The sequence below is a fragment of the Podarcis raffonei genome, chromosome 15 (genome assembly GCF_027172205.1).
Source record: "Podarcis raffonei isolate rPodRaf1 chromosome 15, rPodRaf1.pri, whole genome shotgun sequence".
In the NCBI taxonomy this organism is placed as follows: Eukaryota; Metazoa; Chordata; class Lepidosauria; order Squamata; family Lacertidae; genus Podarcis; species Podarcis raffonei.
Genome location: NC_070616.1, coordinates 17,182,303 through 17,207,484, shown reverse-complemented (window position 1 = coordinate 17,207,484; position 25,182 = coordinate 17,182,303). Strand labels below are relative to the sequence as shown.

The following is a 25,182-nucleotide window of genomic DNA, read 5'->3' as shown; positions in this document are numbered from 1 at the left end:
GGTGACTGGGGATTTAATATTTTGTGTTGAACTCTCTGAATTGTCTTACTGGCGTACTGTGCTTATTTTTTAAAAGTTTGGTGTAGAAAATAAACAGTATATACAAAGATTTATGTTCTAGGGAATGTGAAATATTTTGTCTGATAAAAAGTACAAGTTTAAGTTCCTTGATCTACAAAACATCATAGAGCAAGATGCACCTGAACTTCCTTCTTTTTGTATGCTTCTTGTTAATTAACCTGGTCTCTCTCTCTGTCCTCTCCCCCCCCCCCCCCAATTGCTGCTTGGAGTAGCTTTCGCTCCCAGAGGAACAGAATGAAGTAACAAGGAATGGTTGTGAATCCAAGGAACTAGTTTATCTTGTACAGATCTCTTGTCAGGTAAGCAATAAGACTTTTCTTTACCTTCCCCATGACTTTTATGAAACACTGCATGTACTATATGATATTCTGCTGTCCTGCTTTTTCACATTTCCACTCTTTGTTGTGGGGTAAGAGGAATACTGAAGATTTAATCAGGAGAAATGCTGAGATTTTAATGAGAAATGTAAACTTCTGCTATATCGGTTGCAACAATATTTATCCTGGAATTGCAGTCTCATGCGTATATGTGTCCTTGTGTCTCTGTAGTGATTGCACATGTAGTGAGGTTATTTGTATTCCTAAACTAACCAATGAAATGATGGTTCAGGATTTAGCATTCAGTTGTCAGAATATTGTGGTTCATTTCCTAATTTTTGAAACTTGTTCATTGAGCAAAGCTACTCAGTGGACCGAAGCAGGGCGTAACAATGTCAGAAATAGAAGATGGCAGATGACCCTTAATATAACCTATTGAAGCATTTGTTTCTATGCCTGGCAAATAACTTTTGAGGATCAAAATGAAAATGTGGATTAACCATTTGTTGATTCTCTCTTACTTGCCTAGTGCCATATCCTGTGGAATCTGTTAGGCTGTACCCAAGGTTGTCGCCTTGAAAAACCTGGGCAGTTATCCTATCTGCATGAGGTGCAGGTGTTTCAACTAAATACCAGTTGTTGAGTGCGTAGGTCATATTTTTCATCTGTAGAGTTGAACAAAGCAGAATGCTGTTACTAATCATTCTAAGACACAAGGTTTTGAGAGGATAGCACACACGTAAACCATTTTATTTTGCAGCTATTCAGTCTGTAAAGTAGGGAGTCGTGGGAACAGAGGTGAACAACCTGCATGAAGACAAAGATTAGGCAGAGACCAGACAGCCTTTCCTCAAAGTGAAAAGCAGGACTAGACTCTGCATGTTACACTACAAAGTGAAGCATCCTTAGTTCTCTGGATCAACTGAGAATCCACAATGATTATCCTGGGCATGATAGTTGGCACACATACTGTACATGATCAGCAATGATGCTGCTCAGTGGTGTCAAGTTCAGCAGGGAGCAGTTGATGTGCCTTCAGCTCCAGTTTTCTGTCTAGCAGACTCTGCAGTTCAGGAGCTGTGTCCACATGTTAAGAGTTATGCTCATTTAAACCAAGAGAGAAATGTCTGGATTATTTGGCTTGTGCTTGGTACCATGTTAAGACACGTGGGGCCATCAGAGGACTAGAGCAGCCTGGGCAACCCATGCAGCCAATTTTTGTGGATGCTTTAGTGCAGGAGTTCCCAATTTTATTGTATTATAATATGAGTTCTATGGAATTCAAACTGTAATACAATGAAGTACAATATATACAATTACAATACATGCAGTGTCTAGCACAACACATATTTCCTGTGTTCCCAACTCTGTTCTACAAAGTCTCATGGCCTGTGTAAATGTGCCCAGGCAATTGCTTTTGAATCAGTCATCAACATCAGGTCAAAAAAGTTGGAACAGCTATGAAAGGAAATTAATATGGGATAATCACTATAAATGACAACAGATATTGGGCTTGCTGCAGTAGTTTTTGAAGCGTTCTAAGATGAAATAAGCCATTGGAATGGTGTAATAGTTTTGATTGCATCCAGAAGCTAGCTTGTTAGCTCGGCCCAAATCTATATACTTTTCAGTAGTTTTAGCTCTTTAGGAGCATTTTGCTGCAAATGAAAGTAGCATTGTGGAAAGCAAAAGAAATGAGTCATCCCAGCACTGCTGTTTAGAACTCCTGGACTGGAAAACCTGTTACATTCCCTTCACTGAGTAGCCTGTTGAAAGTACTTTAGTTTGTCAACTCAATCTGCAGCAGATAATCAGACAAAAAACTTTCAAGCACTGCTACTTTAATGTGGCCAGCTCAAACTCTGCCTGACTTGGCAGAATCCCATTAAACATGTTACAGTCTGGAAATGTTTATTTTGGAAGGAGGGGGTGTTGTTGTGCATAATAAGTTTTTATGACATGGTTTTTCCTTGGTGTTAAATATTGTTTTACAGGTAATTGAGGAGTTGCTTGAGTCAAGTGAGAGAGTGCTGGGGAGCTTATCAGTGTCTCCTCTCCAACCCCACTAATTTCTGCTTCTCCTCACTCCACCCCCACCTCACCTGATGGTTACTGGTCAGATGCCAAATCCCATGGTCAAATCAGTGTGAGGACTCCCTTTTCAGTTGCTTCTTTCCTCCCTTGGTGAGAGGAATAGGACAAAGAGCGTATAAACCAGAAGCCTATTTCTGATCTCTTCCCAGATACAGTCCCTGGTGGACAAATATATCTGAATTCTGCTTTGGTAGACTGAATTGGGGTGGAAATATAGATGTGTGTGTGTGTGTGTGTGTGTGTGTGTAAGTGGCCAAAGATGAATGGAAAGGCCATTTCTGCTAAGTAAATTTGGGAATCCAATCACCTGGAGGTAAATTCTTCCAGCAGTTAATTGACTAGCAAATTATACTACAGTTGCCCTAAATACACTTTCTCCATATCCTTTTCAATTTCCTCACAGATGAAACTGTGGTGTGTGGGTGTGGAGGTGGATGTGGACAAAGCATCACCAGCACTTTCTCTTTCATGTAATTCATATTTTGTTTGCAGTCACTACATATGTCAGGCGTAGGCAAACTCAACGCTCCAGATGTTTTGGGTTGGTCAGGGATTATGGGAGTTGTAGTCCCAAAACATCTGGAGGGCCAAGTTTGCCTATGCCTGACATATGTTAAACCCCTCTTTAGCTTAGAGAAGTCCAGGTTAGACTCTACCATTATATTTAATCTCCTTGGTTTTGTCTTTAGTGCTCTGAGTTATGTGTTAGGCTATGTTGCCATTATTATTTCACCTTTCTTCACTTAGCTTTGTGAACACTTACGCAGTGTTCCTTAAGGGAAGTCTGTAGCTTGACATTTTTACACCAAGCACACCCAGTTTCTTCTGATAATTGCAGCATTTGCTTATTGTTGTAAACCATAGTTTATGGTTTACCATGAAGATGCAGATGGCCCCCGTATCACTCCTACCTTAGTGCAAACAGGAACAGCAAGCCATAATCCTTAGTTTGGTGCTATGTTCCAAGCAAACCATGACATTAAGTCAATGTTCTTGACTTAACAATTTTTGTTTGAACAGAACAGATATCTGTCCTCAGTTTAGACATAATACTAAACTTGTGCTAGAGATGGAGTGACACGGGAGCAATTTCCATTTTAACAGTAAACTGTGGTTTAAAATGAAGTGCTATTTCAAGCAATATGACTTTCAGGATATATTTTTTGAAAAAAGAGCTGTTCCTCATTTAGTATTAATACAGCAGTTCAATAACATTGAAGCAATGAGTATATATACTCTTTTGACACATGCAGTGCTCCATGTCAAGTGAAACTTGAGACAAACATTCTGGGTTCAGCTGGCAACTCAATACTATTAATCCCCCAAAAGTAGTAGAATTAAAAAAAAAACCTGCAATTTTATTTTTTATAATACAAATATATCAAAATGGCAGTGAGCCAGCATAGCATAGTTGATCCATTTCTGCCAACATCTATACTAAGGGGTCATTGTATGGGGGGGTGGGGGGTGGAGGCAGTTGTTAACATGAAAAATCCATTTTTATTTTCAAAAACCTGGAGTGCTGCTGGAAAACATACTGTATTCCATGGGATGGACAGCTGTGCAAAAGGCAGAAACATGGCAAGATTGGGTTGGCTCCCAAGTAGGTTGGTTTGACTGCAGTGAAATCTAGCACACTTATCTGGATTCAGCCATTGTGTGTTAAAAAGTTTTTACACAGTTGTACTACCAAAGCCAAACACCATTCGATTGCATTGTAACTATTAATTTTAATTTAAATATATGGTGGCTTTAGCTTGGCCACACACATGCACTCACAGAGCGTTTGTATCCCAATTTCAGCTGAAAAGGCTTCTAGAGCAGTTTACGTACAATAAATTAAATCAAGACTTGCCTACAGGCTCACAATCTAAAAGACATGACATGAAAGGAAAAAGGGGTGGGGAGGGAAAAGGGGGTAATGGTTCTACCTCCCATGACCACTGTTGCCCAATAAATGACATGTTATTATAATTAGATATGGCACTTGACTGTGCTGCAGGAGATCATCTTGACATTTTGTAGCAAGTTTTTAATATGCTCCTGTAATATCCCTCTTGTTTTCAGAAAAAAGAAAATGTTATTTTAAAAAGGCTTGAGGAAGATATTTCTACAAAGAATAATTCTCTCCATGTTTGATTTTTTGATATTTGTTTGTTTGTTTGTTTATTATGAAAGGACATGCATTTCAATAACTTACAAGAATGTGTGGTGTCATACACACTTTCTCCTTAGTTTGTTCTGAAAGCCTTTCTGAAACAGAATTTGATTAATTCTTGCTTCCATATATGCTGGTATATCAAAATGCAAGTATTAACTCCTGTCAAATAGCTCTTGTATCATTTTGTTTTATCACCTTTGGCTGATCTACTAGTCTCAACCTTACTTGGATGGAGATATTCATAAGATTTATATTACCTTGCTGTGCATTCATTAGTGACTTGAAGATGGCAACCTGTTTGTTGCTTGTCATTATCATCACACCCATCAGTAACATGAAGTTAAAGTATTAGAAATGAAGACACCATAGGACCTTGAAGGGCATTAGAGAAAGAACTGCAATGGTGCAGTTAAATGTAGAATCATATGAGCATGCTTCCCTGTAATGGATAGGTTCAGATGGATAGCAGTTAATTCCAGTTCATTGTGTGTCTAGAGAGAAGTTTCAATTAAACCAATTAGCTTATATCCAAATGTATTTCATTTAAATATGAAGGGAAATTGGAAATCTCTGTTGAAATCTAAGAGGACAAGCTATCAATTAGGGCTGCAGTGAATGACTTAGCTTGGCAGGATTTCTGATTGTCCATGTAGACCTCCTTTATGGAGCAAGGCTGCATTCAGCCACAGCTTGAAAATACATTGGCTCCTCAGCTAGAGTCAAATGTTAACATAGTGGCTACAGCTGAGCTGTAGAGCTACCTCTGCTATGAACTGTGTAGGTGGCCTTAAACAAGCTATGGCTGTCCTCTGCAATGTGGATAGCCCTGTCCATGAAGTGGTTTGAACACTCTAAAGCACCTTGTTATTTAAGTGACCTAATTAGGTGTTTTTATGCTGCACTAAGTGTCAATTTAGTACAAGTTAACCACATTCTCTCCTGGTTTCTTTTCCTTTTCCTTTTCCTTTTCCTTTTGGAGCAAAACAAGTCATGAATCTCTGTTTTAAACTAAATGCTAAGCAAAGGACTATGGTTTTTTTCCTTCTGCTTGCAAGCCTAGAGCAAATGGGTGCAGTTAGCTCATAAATGTAAAGTCGTGGTTTATGGCTGGGCCTGTGTATGGCTGCAGTGAAAAAGGTAAATTAAGAAAGGGACTGGAATTTTGCCTAGCCGATAACAACATGAAACAAGTGTGGCAAGGGACTGCAACATCTCACCAACTACAAGGGCAATATGAGGAACACTGTTAAGGCCAATGATTTGTTGGCAGAGGAGCTGAACATCTTCTTCGCCCGCTATGAGGTAAAAAGATGGGGTATCTTAGCTCCTGCCTGCCAGCCTACAAACTCTCAGCCACTTTTTCTATATGACCATCAAGTGAAAGCTGCATTGAGGGCGGTGAATCCCAGTAAAGCTGCTGGTCCAGATGGGGTGCTGGGGATAGTGGTAAAAAACTGTGCCGATCAACTAGCAGGGGTCCTAACAAGGATTTTTAACATCTCTCTGCAAACGGCTTGTGTTCCATCATGTTTGAAAGCAGCCACCATTGTCCCAGTCCCAAAGAAAACAGCAACTAAGTGCCTAAATGACTACAGACCTATTGCATTAACATTTGTAGTGATGAAATGCTTCGAGAGATTGTTCCTTCAACACCTTAGGACATGTTTTCCACCGGATTTTGATAAACATCAGTTCGCCTATAGGAGAAATAGGTCAACAGATGATGCCATAGCTACAGCCTTTCACCTTGCAGCGAGTCATCTGGAGAGACCGGGGAATTATGTTAGAATGTTGTTTATTGATTATAGCTCAGCTTTTAATGCCATCCTTCCGGACATTCTTATCAAAAAGCTGATGGAACTAGACCTTTCTTTTACCATCTGTGACTGGATTAAAGAATTTCTGAGGGATCAGACACAAACAGTGAGGATTGGGCCTGTTACATCTACCTCCCTGAAGCTCAGCACTGGCACCCCACAGGGATGTGTGCTGAATCCCTACCTGTACTCGTTGTATACATATGACTGTATTTCATCTGATCCATCCACTGCAATTATTAAGTTTGCAGATGATACTACCATAATGGGTCTAATTACAGGTGGAGATGGATCAGCGTACGGGAGGAGGTTCAAAAAGTATCTACATGGTTCTTAGACAATAACTTGCACCTAAATATTAGCAAGACAAAGGAGATGGTGTTGCGCTTTCAGAGGAAGAGAGGGGAACTAGCCTCATTGTATATCGGGGGGGGGGGGTTGTGTGGAGAGAGTTTATTCCTTTAAATTCTCAGGGTCTTGCAAAAGAACAACGTTAAACAACAATTGATGACCTCCTTCTACCAGTCCATAATAGAAAGTGTCCTCTCATATTGTATCACAGTGTGGTATGTTGACTTGACAGCCACAGACAGAAAGTCTTTACAGAGGGTGGTGAACACAGCACAGGATATAATGGGCTGTCCCCTGAGCCTGCTAGATGACATCACAAGGGATTGTTGCCTTAGGAGAGCGAGAAAAATTCTCAGGGACGATTCACACCCTGTCCAGCACCCCTTTAATCTTCTACCCTTGGGCAGGAGATATAGAAGTATAATCAGTTGTACCAACAGGCTAAAAAACAGTTTCTACTCTGGGAATCTCTGAGCAGAACCCTCCCTGCCCTTTCTGCAGTAAATTCACCTGAGTCAGGCCATGCCATCATAAAAACAGTTATTCACTTAAAAGGAAGGTGGAAGATTTATTGCTTAATGCCAACCTCTCAAGACTTTAGGGCCACACATGGACAGTGCAGTAAACCTACTAGTCAGGAATGTGACATCTGCATATCCAGCAGGCCAGGTGCTGCTCTGCCACTGCATCTTTTTTCAGTGACCTTGAGTTGGCCTGTTTGCCACCCTGAAACTGAGTCATGCCAGTAGTCAAATAAAGTTGTTGTTGGCATTGATGTATTATGAGTAATTGTAGGATATCTAGGTGAAAGGTGCTATTATACCACTAAGTGACACATTTGGCACATAATGCATTCATGGAGATAGGCTAAGTGCATTAATTTATGCTGTTAGCTGGTTCAGTAGTTATCTTCAAAGAGCCGCATATTCATTTGCTTCATACTTTTCATTGGTTGGCTGTTAAATATTTCACCACTTAGTGTTAGGGGTGCTAAAATATTGCTGCCTCCTACAGATTTATGCTAGGTTATTGCACTCAATTTTCTAACATTCAGAAATCATCACTAGTCCCAGAGTCTCCTCTTATTTCTCCTTCCTTTCTGTGACCTTTTGCTCTTATCATATATTTTACATGGGATGTGACGGAGAGTGAATTGTTTAAATTACAAGCTGTAAAGAGAGATGGGAATCTAATAAAGTGTTGAGAGAAGAAGCAAATCCCTTTTCAAATGGCAAGAGACTTAGGCTGTATATTTTTCAGCCTGCCATTCAGATACAGATTTAATCAAGGAAAACAGAAGAACATTGCAGCTGGATGCTGAAAACTCTTTATTATTCTTGTGTTACTTGTTTATATGCTCTTGTTCCTCTTCAGGTTCATAAAATAATTTCTCTGGGCAAACACAGTGGTCAGATACTTATCTAATACATGGATATAGCTTGCAAGAAGTACTTAGTGAGACTGAATTGTGGGGAGAAAAGCAACCTGATTTCAGCCATGCACACACAACTGTTTTACTACCGTTGTGTATTGTTGTGTTGTTGAGTCTTAATGTTACACAACCAATACTTTTTGGAAAGTTTTTATATGCTCTCTGGTTGAATGAATGGTTTATTGGCATTTTATGTATCAGTATACACCAGATAAGATAAAGGGACCCCTGACCATTAGGTCCAGTCGTGACCGACTCTGGGGTTGCGGCGCTCATCTCGCTTTATTGGCCAAGGGAGCCGGCATACAGCTTCCGGGTCATGTGGCCAGCATGACTAAGCCGCTTCTGGTGAACCAGAGCAGCGCACGGAAACGCCATTTACCTTCCCGCTGAAGCCGTACCTATTTAACTACTTGCATTTTGACGTGCTTTCAAACTGCTAGGTTGGCAGGAGCAGGGACCGAGCAACAGGAGCTCACCCCGTCGCGGGGATTCAAACCACCAATCTTCTGATTGGCAAGTCCTAGGCTCTGTGGTTTAACCCACAGCGCCACCCACGTCCCTCTACAACAGATACTTATATATAAATACTTGAATAAAGAGTAATTGGTGCAGAAAAGAAGTGTTTGAGAGGTTTTGCTTCAGATATCCTATTACAGCCCCCCCCCCAAGGGATGTAGAAATTGAACTGCCTAGAACTTGAAATTAATAATGTTGAACCTTTCATTGTGATGCTGTAATCTTCAAGGGAAACTTAGACCACTTGTAAATGTATGCTGTTATCAAGCTGACATTTGAATTCCAGAATGCTGTCCTAAACTTGCACAATTCCTCTGGTTCTAATGCCATAATCTTCAAGGAAGATATTCACTGCATTGTCTTTTTTCACTTTTGTTGCTTCATTTGATGATATTGGGGTTGAGCACCAACTTTCATTCCAATGTCTCAGTAGTCAAAGAAGATATCACAGTGTGCTGTATCTGTTTGAAAACAGATGCAGGATTTGAGCTGATATTCAAATATGAATGTTGATTTGTGTCCTGGACGTATGTATCAAATTGCTTTCTGATACCGGACTTTAAGATCATAAAAATGAGCCTCAGAAAAAGAAAATTTGGCAAAATACATTCATCCCTATAATAATTAGGGAATATTCTATTTGCTATCATAACATATGTTTCATTTGCTCTTAAAGGCATGCAAACTGGTAGATTCTGACTCAGGTTCCAATAATGATTTCATTTCATCCTTTTCAAGCTCTACCTGATTTTAGTTCTACATTCTCCTGAAACCAAATGCCAGATCAAAGCCTTAGTCTTTATGTGTTTTGCAGAATATATTTGGATTTATATGCTTTCAAGAGGTAGAAATAAATTTGTGGCACAGTCAATGGCAGAGCACCTTCTAAAAGGGCCTTATCTTGAAGATAAGGCCCAAGATGCCTACCTGCAACTTTGGGGAGATTCCATTCCTTGGAACTGGCATTATAGGGCCAGATGGAACAGTGGTTTCTGTGTGTGTGGATTCAGAAATGTGTGAAGTAACACTAGGAACATACCAAGTTCATTTTGTATTAGGGCATTTGGCAGTTTCCACATAGGCTAAAATTTGAAAGGAAAAAGAAAACCTCATGGGTTTAAACTCTCATTTGCTTAGGAGAGTTGACAGCACGGCAGAGGCATTTGCCTTGGGTTTCTTCTAGAAGTGCCATTTCTTGCTAAAGGGAATTGGAAGCAAAAACAACACCTGAGTACTCTGTTCCTTCTTCCGCAGGGCAAGAGCTGGATTGTGAAGCGCAGCTATGAAGATTTCAGAGTGCTTGATAAGCATCTTCACCTGTGTATTTATGACCGGCGCTTCTCCCAGCTCTCGGAGCTACCCCGCTCCGATGCTTTGAAGGACAGCCCAGAGGTAAAATATTATGGTTGTCACTAGCTAAGGAAGCTGCGGGCAGGCAGGAGCATGTTGCCTTTTTATTATGCCTTTTTATTATCTATTATTATTCTTAATTGCCTTTTAACATGAAAATTTTATTGTTATCTAAACTATATGGGGAAGCTCTTAGTAGTAACTATGGGAGCAGTTCATTGCTTTCAAACAAGAAGAAAGAGCTCAGATAAGAGGTAGGCAAATTATTAAAATCTACAACCATGCTTTTTCCAGCAGAAAGAGAGGGTTGTGCTGCCTATTAGAGTTTAATTCACTTTCAATGTTCAATATTTCTCTAAACATTTACTATAAGAAATGAACAGAAAAAGGAGTGTTCTTTTACAGGAAAACTTAACTGTTAGGCATGGGGAATATCCCCACTTTTTCTTAAAGATATGTGATGCTCTGGATTATCATGTACAAACTATTTTGAAATTTATGAAGTTCAGGTGTTGGTTTTTTAAAAAAAATTAAACCCTGTACGCAATCTCTTTCAAAAAAAATGTATGTTCTTATGTTTTTAAGATATGCCAAGTATAAGGGCAATAAAAAGTGTTGCCTCTCCAAGTGCAACTTCACAACTGTATGGCTTTGTTAGCATATTTTTCAGAATAATTAATTCAGTATAGAATCATAGGAACACCGAGGGTCATCTAGTCCAAATCCCTGCTATGCAGGAATCTCAGCCAATGCATCCATGACACACGTTGATCCAACCTCTGCTTAAAAACTTCAAGGAAGGAGAGTCCACCGCCTCTTGTTCAACTCCACTGTCGAACAACCCTTACTATCAGAAAGTTCTCTTTTTTCTTAAGGCCATTTAAGAGATAGTATTTTATTACTCCTTGCGACAATTCAGAAAAATATGTTCAAATTACTTGTTATCTGATGTTACAAAGGGCATTCCAGTTACAAGAAAACAGGAGCCTCATGTTTGCTCAGCAATTCTCAGGTCTGCACGTAAAACGAAAAGCAAATCAATCCACATAATCCCTAGCAGGAACCCCCACTGAGCCATACTTGATGTGCCAACGGGAAAGCATGGGTTGTACTGGAGATATACTCTTCTTTTTTTGGCAGATGAAATTCATGGCAAATGGAAGGTATCTAAGGTATCTAGTGAGAAGAAGTCTCTCATCTGGTAACATTTTTAGGTTATAAGGCGTAGCAGTTATTATTTATGTCTCTAGTTCCCTGGTTCACAGAATCCTAGGAGGCAGGAAAATATTTTTATGCTTTCTCCAGCAAATTGTTGGCTTCGACTGGCTCATCTTGAAGTCTGAAACTTGGATACTCTGCATCAGCAGAATTATACTGTTCCTTCCTCACTCTCTGCAGCTTGTCACCCAGATGCTGATGGCTTACCTGTCACGACTCTCATCCATTGCTGGAAACAAGATTAACTGTGGTCCTGCCCTCACCTGGATGGAGGTACTGTAGGGTATATGACATTGTGTTGCATAATGTGCCTGGGTTTTTGCTAGCTTGTCAGATGCTTTGTATTACAACCTTGCAAATTGCAAATGGAGCACAAGTATAAAATGTTACAAAGCTAGAAGTTGCTGCTTATAGCAATTTCCTCTATTCTAGTAGCGTTGCAGAGGGCCATATAAGATTAAAATCAAAGAAGCAGATATTCTAGAAGGATTAAGCCCCCACCACTGAATTGTTTTATAATATATGAAGCATGATACATGATTTATTTATTTATTTACTTACATATTTATAAACTGCCTCACTGCGAGAGACTATGGAAGTGGTACATAACAAGATAACATGAGAGATTGGAAAAGAGACAAACTCTAGAAATAATGGGGGGGCGGGGGGAGGTCTACCATTGTACAGCTAATATTCCACAGCTGACTGCTTCATCGTTCAGGGAAAACGTTTCTAAACAAAAACATTTTCATTAGCTGCCTAAACATGAAGATGTTAGGCACCTGCCTAATTTCGGCTGGGGCATGATTCCAGGCTGCTTCTGCAACTCTAAACGCACAATTTCTAGTACCAGCTACCGTATTTTTCGCTCTATAAGATGCCGTTTTCCCATCCTAAAAAGTAAGGGGAAATGTGTGTGCGTCTTATGGAGCGAATGCAGGCGGGAGGCTCTGCTCAGCGCTCCCTTTAAAAAGTCGCGTGGAGCATGTGTGCGGCTCTTTGGGGCTTTTCCCCGAGGAGGGAGTCCTTCCTCTTAGAGTCCACTTGCCTGACAGGAATGAAAGGAGTGAGGCAATCCCTTAGGTAGCCTGGTCTCAAGCAGAACCTGGAATTGCCCTGAGGAACAGAATTAAGAATTTCCTTTATTCTATTCATTTGAATAGGTACAGCAACTTGTAAATGGCAAACATTGATTAACTTGTTATTTAGGTTTGTTCCCGAGCAGCGCCCTGAAGGCCATGATGCTAGGAGTGTGTGGAACATTGGGGACAAAAACGGACTTTGGGGGTGATGTTTCACAACTCCCGTATCCCTCTTAACTCTGTTGTTGCCTCTTTGAAACTGTTTCTTTGCCTAATATGAATAATATGTATTTTTTTCTTTAGAATCGAGGGAGGTCTTCCAAATTAGGGATCATGTGCATAGCTGTCAACCTTTCCCTTTTCTTGCGAGGAATCCTATTCAGAATAAGGGAATTTCCCTTAAAAAGGGGGAAATGTTGACAGCTATGATCATGTGGGCAACATGGGTCATATTGTGCCACAGGTGGTCAGACTTGGCAACATGTCAGCATCACAAAGCCAAATCAAAGTGAGGTTGGAAGCACTGCTGTCACTCTGAATAGGCTTCTTGATGATTCAGTGTAGTCAGTCAGATTGGACTATATGGTGTCACAAAACCAAATCAAATTCAGCCTTGGTTCCTGGCCTCAATTCTGATTGAGTGAGCGTTTTTTAGCACATTTCACAATTTCCACCCCTAAAAAAAATATCACCCTGGGCCCTAAATAGAAGTACTGTAATCCTCTGTTTGCACTGAATGTGTACTCAGCAAAAAGCTGCAACCCCCAACGTGCTGATGATGCCTACTTGGTACGCGTATGATAACATGTTTTATCACATTCTTATTTTGTGCATTTTTAGTTGTACACCTAAAATTCCTGGCACTGTGTTACGAGAGTGAAACAAATTCATAAGCAAGATAATGACACCTTTTAAATCAACAGCACTTTTGCTATTATCAGGCTGGGGCGGATATACACATAGGTCATACACCAAGGTTGTAATATGTGAGCAGTAGAGAGAACTATCAATAGAAAGGCTGGAATGCCCCCCCCCAAGCCATTAATAAAAGTTCTTATGAACAGCCTTTCCATACTACCATAAAATCTGCCAGCCTGTTACTAAACTGCCTTTGTTGTCAAGAAGGGTTATTCAGATGTTTATTAAAACATGTTGTGGTAAAAGAAAAAGGTGCACAAGTTCAATATTTTTATTGCTATATGAGGAGGCCTATCCTTTAGGAAATGGTGTGATTTAACTTCCATTCCGTTGTCTCAGTATTCAAGGGAGTTATCTCAATGTATTGCATTTTCCTCCCATTTTAGAAAACAGATGCAGGCATCAAGCTAGTATTCATTTTTTAAATGTTGGTTGTGCCAAATGGCACTGTAATATATCAGTGTTAGCTGTTACAGTGTGGCTAAGGAATATGAACAGGGAGTTGAAACTGGTTAGCAGAGCCTAGCGAAGTGGAGACCTGGTTATACAGTAATGTGCTAATGCTGCAATAAAACAATGATGCACAATTCCATTTCCTGTTTAATAGGTGAAAAGGAAACCTGTACTTTAGAAACCTGTTCGTGCTTATATTGCCTCTAATGTACTTCTTTTTACAAGGAACTCTTCAAGCTCTGTTGTGTCTGTCAACCAACATGAACCCCACCTCCCTCCATGCACACAGTGACAGAACTAGTCTACAAAGCCACATGTTCTCAGCTGCTTCACAGTCTATGGTGTATTTTCTTACAGATTGACAACAAGGGGAATCACCTTCTAGTCCACGAGGAATCATCCATTAATGTCCCTGCTATTGCGGCTGCCCATGTTATTAAAAGATACATTGCTCAGGCAGCAGATGAACTTTCCTTTGAGGTAAGCAATGAACAGATATGTATTCCTTATCAAATGCAGCAGGAAGAACTTAGCCTAGGACTGCTTGTGCAGTTATTTAATAAGGATTTTTGGGCATGTTAAATGTGTTCTGGAAATAAGAATGAACATATTAAATCAGTTATATATTCAATAATAATATTTTTGCACATCCTCTAGCCAACATTCTAAAAATTCAATACTGAGGAGTCCAGCAGCATTTATCTTTGCATATATAACATAACCTGAAAAATGTTTCCCCTGTGGTTTTGTGTCCCATGCTCATTAAACAATATGTCTGCTAAGAAAATGGGCATTGAGAACAGATTTGTATAAGTACTTTCCCCGTGTTTAGGCATGAAAATAAGTGACCCATTTTCACCCCTCTTCCTTCCAAAGAAGCTTATTGTGCTCAGTTTAGAGCTTCTTTTAAACCCTGGACACAAGCCTCACACTGGCAGCTGGGCTGAGTATTTGAATGAAAATATTCCCCTGACTGCTTTTGAAAACTTGATCCTTTTTAGCTAATGCCCATTGGGTGCTCTGCGTATGTTCTGATTGCTTGCTTGCCTGTGCTGCTATCATCTGTTATGCTCTGAGGCAGTATTCTTCAGAATCTTAAGGAATGTTCAAACAGCTGTTCATTGGATGTTTCAAAACATCGCCTTTCCATTTGTAGTATCTGAGGAAATGCATAATAAATTGGATATTATTTTCCCAGTTAAGATATATGCACACTATTAGAAATTAACGGTTTAACCGCTGATGCCATCATCACAATAGTAACCAATCTTGGTACAATTCAAAGGAACATTCAATGTCCTGCCATTAAAATCAGTTTTCATTTATCAGCCTGTCTCAAATTGAAACTAGTGCAAATGTAATGTTAATGGATATATTAAAAATGGCTTAGAGATAAGATATGAGCAGCAGAATTGCATGCCCTCTCTCCGATGCAAGTTTACCTGCCACCACTCTGAAACCTGGTGTTGCATCAGCAGTAAGGGTGCCAAGCTTTCCTTGAACCAGGATTTGCAGGCCAACTATTAAAACAATGAATCCAGAGCTAAAGTGGTACCTCAGGTTAAGAACAGTTTCAGGTTAAGAATGGACCTCCAGAACAAATTAAGTTCTTAACCCAAGGTACCACTATAATAGGAAATCAAAGCAACAGATTCTTGTTAAAAGTTTGGATAATGCCCCCTATCCCAGGCTTCTGTTGCCATATCTAATCATAGCATCTTCCTGTGTGAGAGACAGATTACATGACTAAACATATCATACAGTAAGATATTGTCAGTGCAACTCTGATAAATATCAAATTTCTTTGTGGCCAAAACATAGCTTAGGGACGCGGGTGGAACTGTGGTGTAAACCACTGAGCCTTGGGCTTGCCGATCGGAAGGTCAGCGGTTTGAATCCCTGCGACAGGGTGAGCTCCCGTTGTTCGGTCCCAGCTCCTGCCAACCTAGCAGTTCAAAAGCACATCAAAGTGCAAGTAGATAAATAAGTACCGTCTGGGCGGGAAAGTAAATGGTGTTTCCATGTGCTGCTTTGGTTTTGCCAGAAGCAGCTTAGTCATGCTGGCCACATGACCCGGAAAAACTGTCTGAGGACAAATGCCGGCTCCCTTGGCCAATAAAGCGAGATGAGTGCTGCAACCCCAGAGTCGTTCGCGACTGGACTTAACTGTCAGGGATCCTTTACCTTTAAAACTTGGCTTATAGAATTGGAATCATAGAATTGTAGAGTTGGAAGGGACCCTGAAGGTCATCTAGACCAACCTCCTGCAATGCAAGAATCTCAACACATTGACCTCAATCCAATTTGAAACCATACCGAAGCCTGCTTCACGTTGCAAATGTGCTGGCAGTTTTATGGCTGCACCACTTGGTACAAACCCATCTAAAGCACTTTGGGTGGCCCACAGATTCCTATTAAATTCCTGAAATGCTTGGCTTTCATTTTTTTAAAAAAATGCATGCCTCCTGGTGGCAAAGATAAGCTTAAAAAGATGAGTGCGGTGTGTCTGAAAGGCTCAAAGGGCAAATAATAAGAACCTCACATGCATAGATGAAGTCTTGCTGGTGTCATTTGCAAGCACTCAGTGACTCGTGCAAACTACTTTAAATGTTTTATGTTAGACAAGTCATCTCAAAGGAATACTTAAATGCCTTCTCTCATCTTTCCATCCCGCTGATGTAACATCACATTTCTTTAATGCATTGTTAACTTAACTTGGAGGAGCATATCACACTGAACCCCATGGTGGGTGGGGGGCAGCACCGGTGCTGGGCAGAGGAGATAATACATAAGTGAGTACTGGTTATTCATTTTTTAAAAAGTTCATTTGTTCAAATTTTCTTCCCACATTTGTTCATGATTCTGAGGTGTATTCCTCCTCAGTTTGCATTTTAATCAGAACAGCTTTGGGCCTTTTAACTACTACTAAATGCATCACCCTTGCAAATATGTTAAAATGTGCATTGTATGGCATTGATGGTGCATTAGCTCATATTTTGTAAATGTTGATGCCATAGATAGGCAGAGACTGGTACTATATGTTCACAATGGTAATTTTTTAAAATAGTCCTATAGAAACTGTACTTTTATTAACAAAATGTTTTTCAAAATAAAGTAAGAAAATTATGCTGTGCATTTCTAGGTGGGAGACATTGTGTCAGTCATCGACATGCCTCCAAAAGAATTGACCACTTGGTGGAGGGGAAAGCATGGATTTCAGGTACACTCAGCTGTTAGATTAGTTAATATTTCAGAAGCTATTGGATGCATTTTGTCAAATTATTACCGATAATAATAGACTGTTATCTAATGCAATCTAATGCAACTGTTTCCTAAATCTGGGATACACTATAAAGATTTGAAAACGTTCCTTGGAATCCTGAGCAAAATATGGACACTACAATGCTAGATATGAGGTGAGCTGGACCCTCAAAGTATCCCTAATATAAATAGGTACCATGATGCCCCCTTTTTTCTAAAACTGTCTGGCTGTAGACAAGAGAAGTGTCATACATTCAAAGAGGATTGGAACTGGCAGGGCACCCTGCCTCTGCAAAGCCTAGAGAAGAATTTCGACTCAATTCTTGGGATTGAGTTGAGGCTGTCATTTGAACTGGATTGGGCAGAGATGTCAAAAGATTGCTCATAGGAGTGGACTCCTTTGGCTTTAATAGTTTTGCAGAAATGAGAATGTATAGACAGGTACATTTTCTGCTGCTACTACTTTGGGAAGAGTTGCACTTAAAATCCCCACATTCTTTGCAGTTGTACGGCATAATCGAGGAAACCGACTCCTTGTTTCTGTTGCTGTTTGGGAGTGGAAATGAGGCTGGGGAAATTACCTGAGCTGCCCACCGTTTCTTTCCATTTCCCTTTCCCCTTTTCTTTAGCCTGAGTTTGCTTCAGTGGTGTAGCGTGGGGGGTGCAGGGGGGGCCGGCCGCATCGGGCGCAACATCGGGGGGGGGGGCGCTCGCATTCGCAGCTCTCTGCCCCTACCTGGCTCACTCACTCTCTCTCACTGCAGTGCTGGCTGTGTGAATCCGAGCCGCCGGGTCGCCTCCCACTGTGGAGGGGGGGTGCCAGGCGTGCGGTGCGGTGCGGAGAGAGAGAGAGGGACTCAAGTGCTAAAATCCACGGATTAGGGGGCGCAAATTACTTGCCTTGCCCCGGGTGCCGACAACCCACGCTACGCCTCTGGTTTGCTTGCTTACTTTTCTTTGTCAGACTAGCTTTATTGAAGAGGCAGATAAACTACTGTTAAAATAAGCACCAGGCTGGACTTGTGGGGCAACTGCCTCTCTGTTTCAGCATGCACTTGCCCCATTCAAATATAAAGCAGAGCTGGGTGGGAGGTCTGCCCTTTATGCAAAAGGATGCAGGGGGACAGAAGTGAAACCCACTCCTTGCCCTTTCCCTAGTGTGCTGATTTTAAGTAGCCCTCCCACCCCCAGCAGAGCCCAGTTGTGATACCAGAAGATACAGCAAAGTGAGGTGAGGGAGGGGTGGGATTTGTTTCCCTCTGATGCTCATTATTGTGTAAACCCTCTTTATATGTGGATGGAGCAGACATGTGGTTGCCCCACATGGCAAATTTGACCCTATAGAGCAGGGGTCAGCAAACTTTTTCAGCAGGGGGCCGGTCCACTGTCCCTCAGACCTTGTGGGGGGCTGCACTATATATTTTTTTGGGGGGTGAACGAATTTCTATGCCCCACAAATAACCCAGAGATGCATTTTAAATAAAAGCACACATTCTACTCATGTAAAAACATGCTGATTCCTGGACCGTCTGCGGGCCGGATTTAGAAGGCGATTGGGCTGGATCCGGCCCCCGAGCCTTAGTTTGCCTACCCATGCTATAGAGACAGAAGTCATAAGCCCTGTCATGGATACTAGTTTGCCAGCCAGCAATTGTATGGTGCTCTTTCAAGAATGGTAACACATGTACTAAACCATCACTATGTCCAGTTTGTTTGTTTATTTCACACATACCATATAGAAACAAGGTGCTTTTTTAAAAAACACCTCTGTGAATACTATGGAATGCACAAATATCGTTTCGGCTTGAGTGTTTTAGTGTGAAAGTGTGTTGTGTAGAAGGAAAGGGATTAAGGCCATTAAAGGCAAAATAGCAGAACTGATCAGTGGTGACATGCAGCCCCAAGGACCATCAAGAAGGGAAATTAGAAGTGTTATGAAAGACCTTAAAATAGAATGTACATAGACAGCAGTAGTACTGAGCAAGGCAGAAAGCAAAATTAAGAAGGTAACGGATATAAATTAGACAGAATGTATTAAGTGCCAGGAATAGTCTAAACCAGTCCATGACAGTAAGCATCATGCTGGATCTTATTTAATTTTGCTAGTACTAGTCAGAGATTAAGACATTTGTCATTTTTACGCCCAGTGTTTGCAAGACTGGTTTTCTCTTGTACATTGAAGGAGGAAGCAGTTATCATTCTAAGTACAGAAGGCTTATAGTACACTTGTGTGTCATGGTTGCGCTTCAATGTGTTTTTTCACAATATGGGTTGTGTTTTGATCATATATACAGAGCTGCTGCAACCATATGCCAAGCATTTAGGTGTTTGTTTTTTGCTGTTGAGAACACTGGCCAAAAAGCAGCTAATCCAGAATGAGGCAACTGTGAATATAAGATTTGAGTTCAGAGCTATAAAATTAAAAGACATTTTCCTGGTCCTGGTGAGTGGTTTATGACAAGGGTGTGCACAGACCTAAGATAAGGATTTCTTTCAATCATTTTGAACCCTCTGGCTCAGATTAGTTAGACAAAAAAAAAGTCTTAACATTATAGCCCCGTATTCTGAAATAAGCTGTGTGGAAAACTTATTTAAGTCTGTTCCTTTAAGTGCATTCACACATTGTAAAATGCAATGAGAAAAAGAAGCACCAACTTGGCTGGCAAAGGATGAATGGAGCAGATTATCCCTCTGCCACCTTGTTCACTCACCTGCATGTAATTCCTGGTCACCTGTGTTTGTTTTATGTGGTTTAATTTTTTTATGGTGGCAAAAAGTTGCATTTGTGACTAGCCCGAGAAATACAGTATTTGCCTAGTTGTTATAAAAAGAAAAGAAGAAAGTTAGAATAAACCACTTTCTTTACACTTGGTGAACTAGCCTTCTAAGAACCATCTCTTAATTGTATGTGTTTGGACCGTAAGTATATCCAGAAAGCATGTAACGGGAGCATAGTCAGCAACATGAATTTAAAAAGCAGTTATATTTTATAACAAAGAATATAATCTACAGGATTATGCCTGAATTGTTTAAATATTGTGGTGTTGTGCAAATATCCCCTTTTACTGCAAAGCTATTAGAACATGACTTTACGTGTGATTCTATTCTTAAATATGCTGCAGACGTGAATTTCCATCTGTCTCTCTTTGTCACAGGTTGGATTCTTTCCTAGTGAATGTGTTGAGCTAATTAATGACAAAGTTCCTCAGTCTATGACCAATTCTGTGCCAAAACCAGGTATGTGTGTATTATATTTTAAACAAATGCATATAATGTGACAGAATGTTGATGTTAAATCCTTTCTACAGTGTCTCACTGCATTCACTCAAATATTTATTCCACTGATGTGTTCTTTCATATTTATTGGTCACCCATTCAAAACTATTTCAGTGTATGCATTCCATGATACAAGTATGTTTCAGTGTACCCTTTCTGCTATTTCACAGTTTTGATTTATTTTCTCAGTGGTTTGATTTTAATATTAGTATATGTTTTGTAAGATTTCTGCATTTCGTATAACTGCTGCTAGACAGTTAGTGTGGTGGTTAGTGTACTGTAGTCTTTCTTCTGTTCGTGTACATTTTCTGTCAGTGTTTATTTCTTGCCATATAAAAAAGATCCCTTCAGCCTGGATTCTAATGATGCTTGGCTTTGCAATTTAAGCCAAACTAACCTATGATGCACCTGCTTTACCCTCTGCTTCATCCCATCTACTTGCTGATTGATAGTGGAGTTTCTTTGTTTATTTCTGTGGATTTATGCTCTCTAATTTAAAACTTATTTCCAATCTTAAAACATCAATAAAAACAAGAAAATCTCTCTCTCTATATATATATATATTTTTAAAAACCATGTGTAAAAATAAGCCATGCACCCTCCTCTAAAGTATCTGCTCTAGGTTTATATAGTTTTAAGAGTACTTTGGAGTTGGAATGTTTTGTCTTTTACAAATATGTGAAAATAGATTGGTGCCTTAGGCTTACCACTTGGAATAATTCACTTTTAATGATGACCTGTCTTATATGCACGGTATTGATGTATCCCAAAGGATTAGATTATTCAAAGATATTACAAAACCAAATTACCGGTAAATTTATCCATTGCTTTACAAAGAAATCCTTGGTGGGTAAATTTAGTATACCTCCTTCCATCTTTTGATCCAGTTCCTGGGGCCCTCTTTCCTACATGTTTTCTATAGAAATTGATTATTCCACTTTGTGCGCAAAATATTTGAGGCTTATTTTGCAATTGTGGTAACAGTTGTTCAGAAATCTTGACATGCCAAGTGGTTTTAGAGTTCAAAAATCAATTGAATTTTTAGCTGGATAGATGTGGGATTGCATGTTCTTCCGTTATAGACAGACCCACATCATACATTTAAAGCATGTTCAATACACATTTAAAGCACATGATCCCCCCCCCCAAGAATTCTGGGAAATGTAGTTTATTAAGGGTGCTGAGAATTATGGCTCTGCGAGGGGAAAACTACAATTCCAAGGATGCTTTGGGGAGTCACCTGCTTTAAATACGCATTTGATATGATTTAAATGGAAGGTGTGGATCTGCTCAAAAAGTATTGAAAGTTAATAACTATCTTAAGAGTAGCATAAAATTTATTAATTTCTAAGAAAAAGTTACTGGTATTCAGAAAGAAGCCAAAACTCCTTGTTACATATTGGCTTTGAAATACACTTAAAGTTCTAACTCTGTTGTTCCTAAAATGAAAGCCCAGCATTAGGCCAGATCCTTTCCTATATAAATGCTGATTTAGTAATCACTGTGTTATGTTTTAATATGGATTCCATTTTTTGTCAAGTGAGCTTCTGTTTTGCTTTTAGTTTCCTTCATTTTTAAGATACCTAAAGAAATACTGTTTTTGAAAATTATATGTATGAATAAAATTAGGTGCAAGTAGCATGATCATGCTATGAAACAGGGATAGAAACCATGTGGACCTCCAAATGTTGTTGGACTCCAGTTTTCATCCTCCCCAGACATCATAGCCAGTGGTCAGAGGTGATGGCAGTTGTAGTTCCACAGCATCTGGAGGGTCACAAGGTCCCCACCCCTGCTATAAAGGGACAGTGTCCTCCACCTGCTACTGTTCATCTCCCTCCCACCCCACCGAGAAGGGGCGGGGTGTCTGCTAGCTATGATGGGTGATGCTACTATAAAGTTGCTACTAGCCTTGATGGCTGTGCTCTGCCTCTAGTGTTGAAGACAGCATGCCTTTGAAATTTCAGTTCCTGGGAATCATGAGTGTGCAGAGCATTGCCGCACTTAGGTCCTGCCATCTATAGCATTTCCTGGGAATGTGCAGTAAAAGAAAGGTGTGCCTGCATGATGTGCAACCCTGGATCCCAGCTGCTGTCCTTCATTTTTATGGATGTGATATGTTTTTTTTAAAAATGAGATAGAAATAGTAGTAGTAGTAATAATAATGAAAAAAACAAACAACTGTAGCGGGTACAGAGGTCACGGTTTATTCCTGTCATAAAACTCCTGGAAAGAAAGGTGTCCTTCTGTGCTCTCCCCGCCCCCACCCCAATATTGCAGGCAGGACTGCAAATCTAGTTAATCTTGCTGACAGTGCCAAATTTATTCCTTATAGGAAGTGTCTGTCATGCTTTCTATCTGTATGGCTCTAAAGTGGTAAGGGAAATACAAATACTGCTCTTTTAATGCAACTTGCATTGCTTGCCAGAACAGTATGTGTTCCTTTATGATGTATAATTCCATTACTAGTGGTGTGGGGAATAAGGATGGGGAAGGCGTTTCTGTCCTCCTCAGCTTGCCCAGTCTGTAGTTTTGTACAAATAGGTGTCGTCTTTTTTCTTGATCTCTTCTATTCCTTTTCCATATTTATTTTGTCTTTTGTAGCACATATTATCCACTTTGTATGAACGCTCTACATGTGTTCTTATTAACACCAAGCATGATGCTCATCTCATTCTACATCTGCCTTGTATGTTGTCTGGGACGTGTTTTTAATATGACTGATTTTAGAATGTTCCTTGATCTTTGTATAGTTGAGGGATTCTAATAATAGCATACTAACAAAGTTACAAGGTGCACCTTGGAGTTCCTTGTACAGAAAAGGAGAGGTTCCTTCAAGCTTTTTCAAACGTTTTGTACATTCAAGGTTGGTGTGATAGTACTTGAATAAAGTACTGATTCGAATTAATCCTTGCAGTGCATAGTTAAATGCTAATATCTCATTGCATCTGATAAAGTAGCATTTTGTCTACCAAAGGTAATGAATTTGGTATTTTTATGTGTGTTTGTTCATATATGTGTTTGTGCGTCGGTATTAATTGATATAAATTAAAATTGGTTTGCTAAGGTTGCTTACAGAGATTTTTTTCCAAGATGGTTGGACTTGACAGCCACTTGGAATCATGGCACAACCTGGCTTTTCTGCTGTAATTAGATGGTTGTCCTCAGCTCCCTGTATGGCATTACCATACAAATGCCCCCATGTACTGGTTAAAAAGTTAAATCCTAGACATGAACAGCTGCACATGAAGGGCTGGCTGACATATGCAGCAATTTCAAACTGCCCCCATGAAGCAAATAGTTGAATCAGTCCATAAGCAAATATTTTAATTCAGCTGACTGCTATTGTGGGGTTGTCATTGGGAAGGGTTGGGGGTGCAGGGCACTGGGCTAGAACTAAGAACTCTGGTTTCCTTCCTGGCTCAATATGACCACCTGTCACTACATAATCCTACATTTATATTTTCATTCCTGAAAACCAGCAGACATGTATATGCCTTCCTTTCTGATAGACAAAAGGAAGCAGGGCGGGGAAATTCAAAGTGTACTCGATACAAACAAACATGGTAGTCTCTCTTGCAGGGTGCTTTGTACTGTCAACTCCTGAAAAACCTCTGTCACCTCGTAGGTTTTCTTTAGCCTGTCTCTCTGTATGATTTTAGTTCTAAAAGAAGCTCCTGTGAAATCCTTGAGGCCACTTCCCCCTCAAATGTTAGGGGTATTACGTTGAAGTGAAATTGGATGCTGGACAGTTCATGTGAGGGTTTAAATGGACAATGTCACACTGGTTAAATGTGCTTTAAGATGCAATAAAATTCAGTAGGATATTTTTTCTGGATTAGGAATTGTTACTAACATACATCTGAAACAGAATGTCTAAGCTCTGTGTGTATTTAATTTATTTTAAAATATTTTTTTTTACTGGACTCTTTAAGAGGCATTTAAATAATCATAAAGCAATATTGCAATATAAACCCATTATGGATTAATTAAAAACATGAACCTATTGAAGCACCACTTTTGTAACCTCTATAGGAACGGAACCACTTTAACACAGTGACTCCACTCCCACCGTGTGCAGTTGGTCCAGAAGGATGCTGTAGTTAATGGTATAGAGAAATGCAGAGGGCTATGTATGGGGTAATCATGAGCTGTAGGATAACCAAGAGGGTCTTACTTCCCCCCCCCCACCTTTTGATGAAGACCATCAACCAGAAGGTTGACCAAGGCAGTTCTAATCCTGAACCCCACCTGGAAGCCAGATCAAAATCATGTTGTTTTGTTTCATCCAGGGCTCTTGGAACTGTACAACCAGTCAGATGCACCACTTTCACCAGGAAAGGGAGGTTTTGTGTAGGTTTATAATCCCCAAAAATCATTGATCTGTCATGCCCAATTTGTGGTTGTTCAAACCATGTGGCAATTGTGGCAAACTAAGTGGCAATTTTCACTTTCATTGTGTTTCCCCCCTCCATTTGGCAATGTCTCAAGAAAGAAATGCACAAACAGAAATAAATAAAAGCATCTGTGTTGGCTTCAGTTTCACTAAATCTGGTTTGGTGGGGGAAAGAGTCAAGTGGGCAGATGGCTGAACTTGTTTATAAATGCAATGAAATTTTTTGAATGTTTAGCATCGACTATTTCTTTGTTTGGAAATGTTGCACTTGAAGTTGTTGGAATGATCATCATCACATCACTTAATTCTTCTGTTTAGAAGCCCAGGATATACATCCATTTTGTTGATTCACTCCCAATTTAGTGCTGTACCATATGAAGTCCCATTTGATTTCGGAAAAGATTTGGACAACTATGGCATTTTAAGTGACTCACTCTTATTTATTTTCTTTCTTAA

At 40.0% G+C, this 25,182-nt stretch overlaps 1 protein-coding gene across 6 annotated transcripts in view; it reads left to right on the top strand.

The window, feature by feature from the left end:
* ARHGAP32 (Rho GTPase activating protein 32) overlaps positions 1-25,182 on the top strand; it is a 201,342-nt gene that overhangs the window by 122,593 nt on the left and 53,567 nt on the right. For all 6 annotated transcript variants that reach the window (XM_053367597.1, XM_053367595.1, XM_053367600.1 and 3 more), the window contains 6 exons: positions 294-380; positions 10,027-10,164; positions 11,521-11,613; positions 14,151-14,273; positions 16,936-17,013; positions 20,210-20,291. In XM_053367597.1, the coding sequence (XP_053223572.1) occupies positions 294-380; positions 10,027-10,164; positions 11,521-11,613; positions 14,151-14,273; positions 16,936-17,013; positions 20,210-20,291 (601 nt within the window). The remainder of the gene's footprint in view (positions 1-293; positions 381-10,026; positions 10,165-11,520; positions 11,614-14,150; positions 14,274-16,935; positions 17,014-20,209; positions 20,292-25,182) is intronic.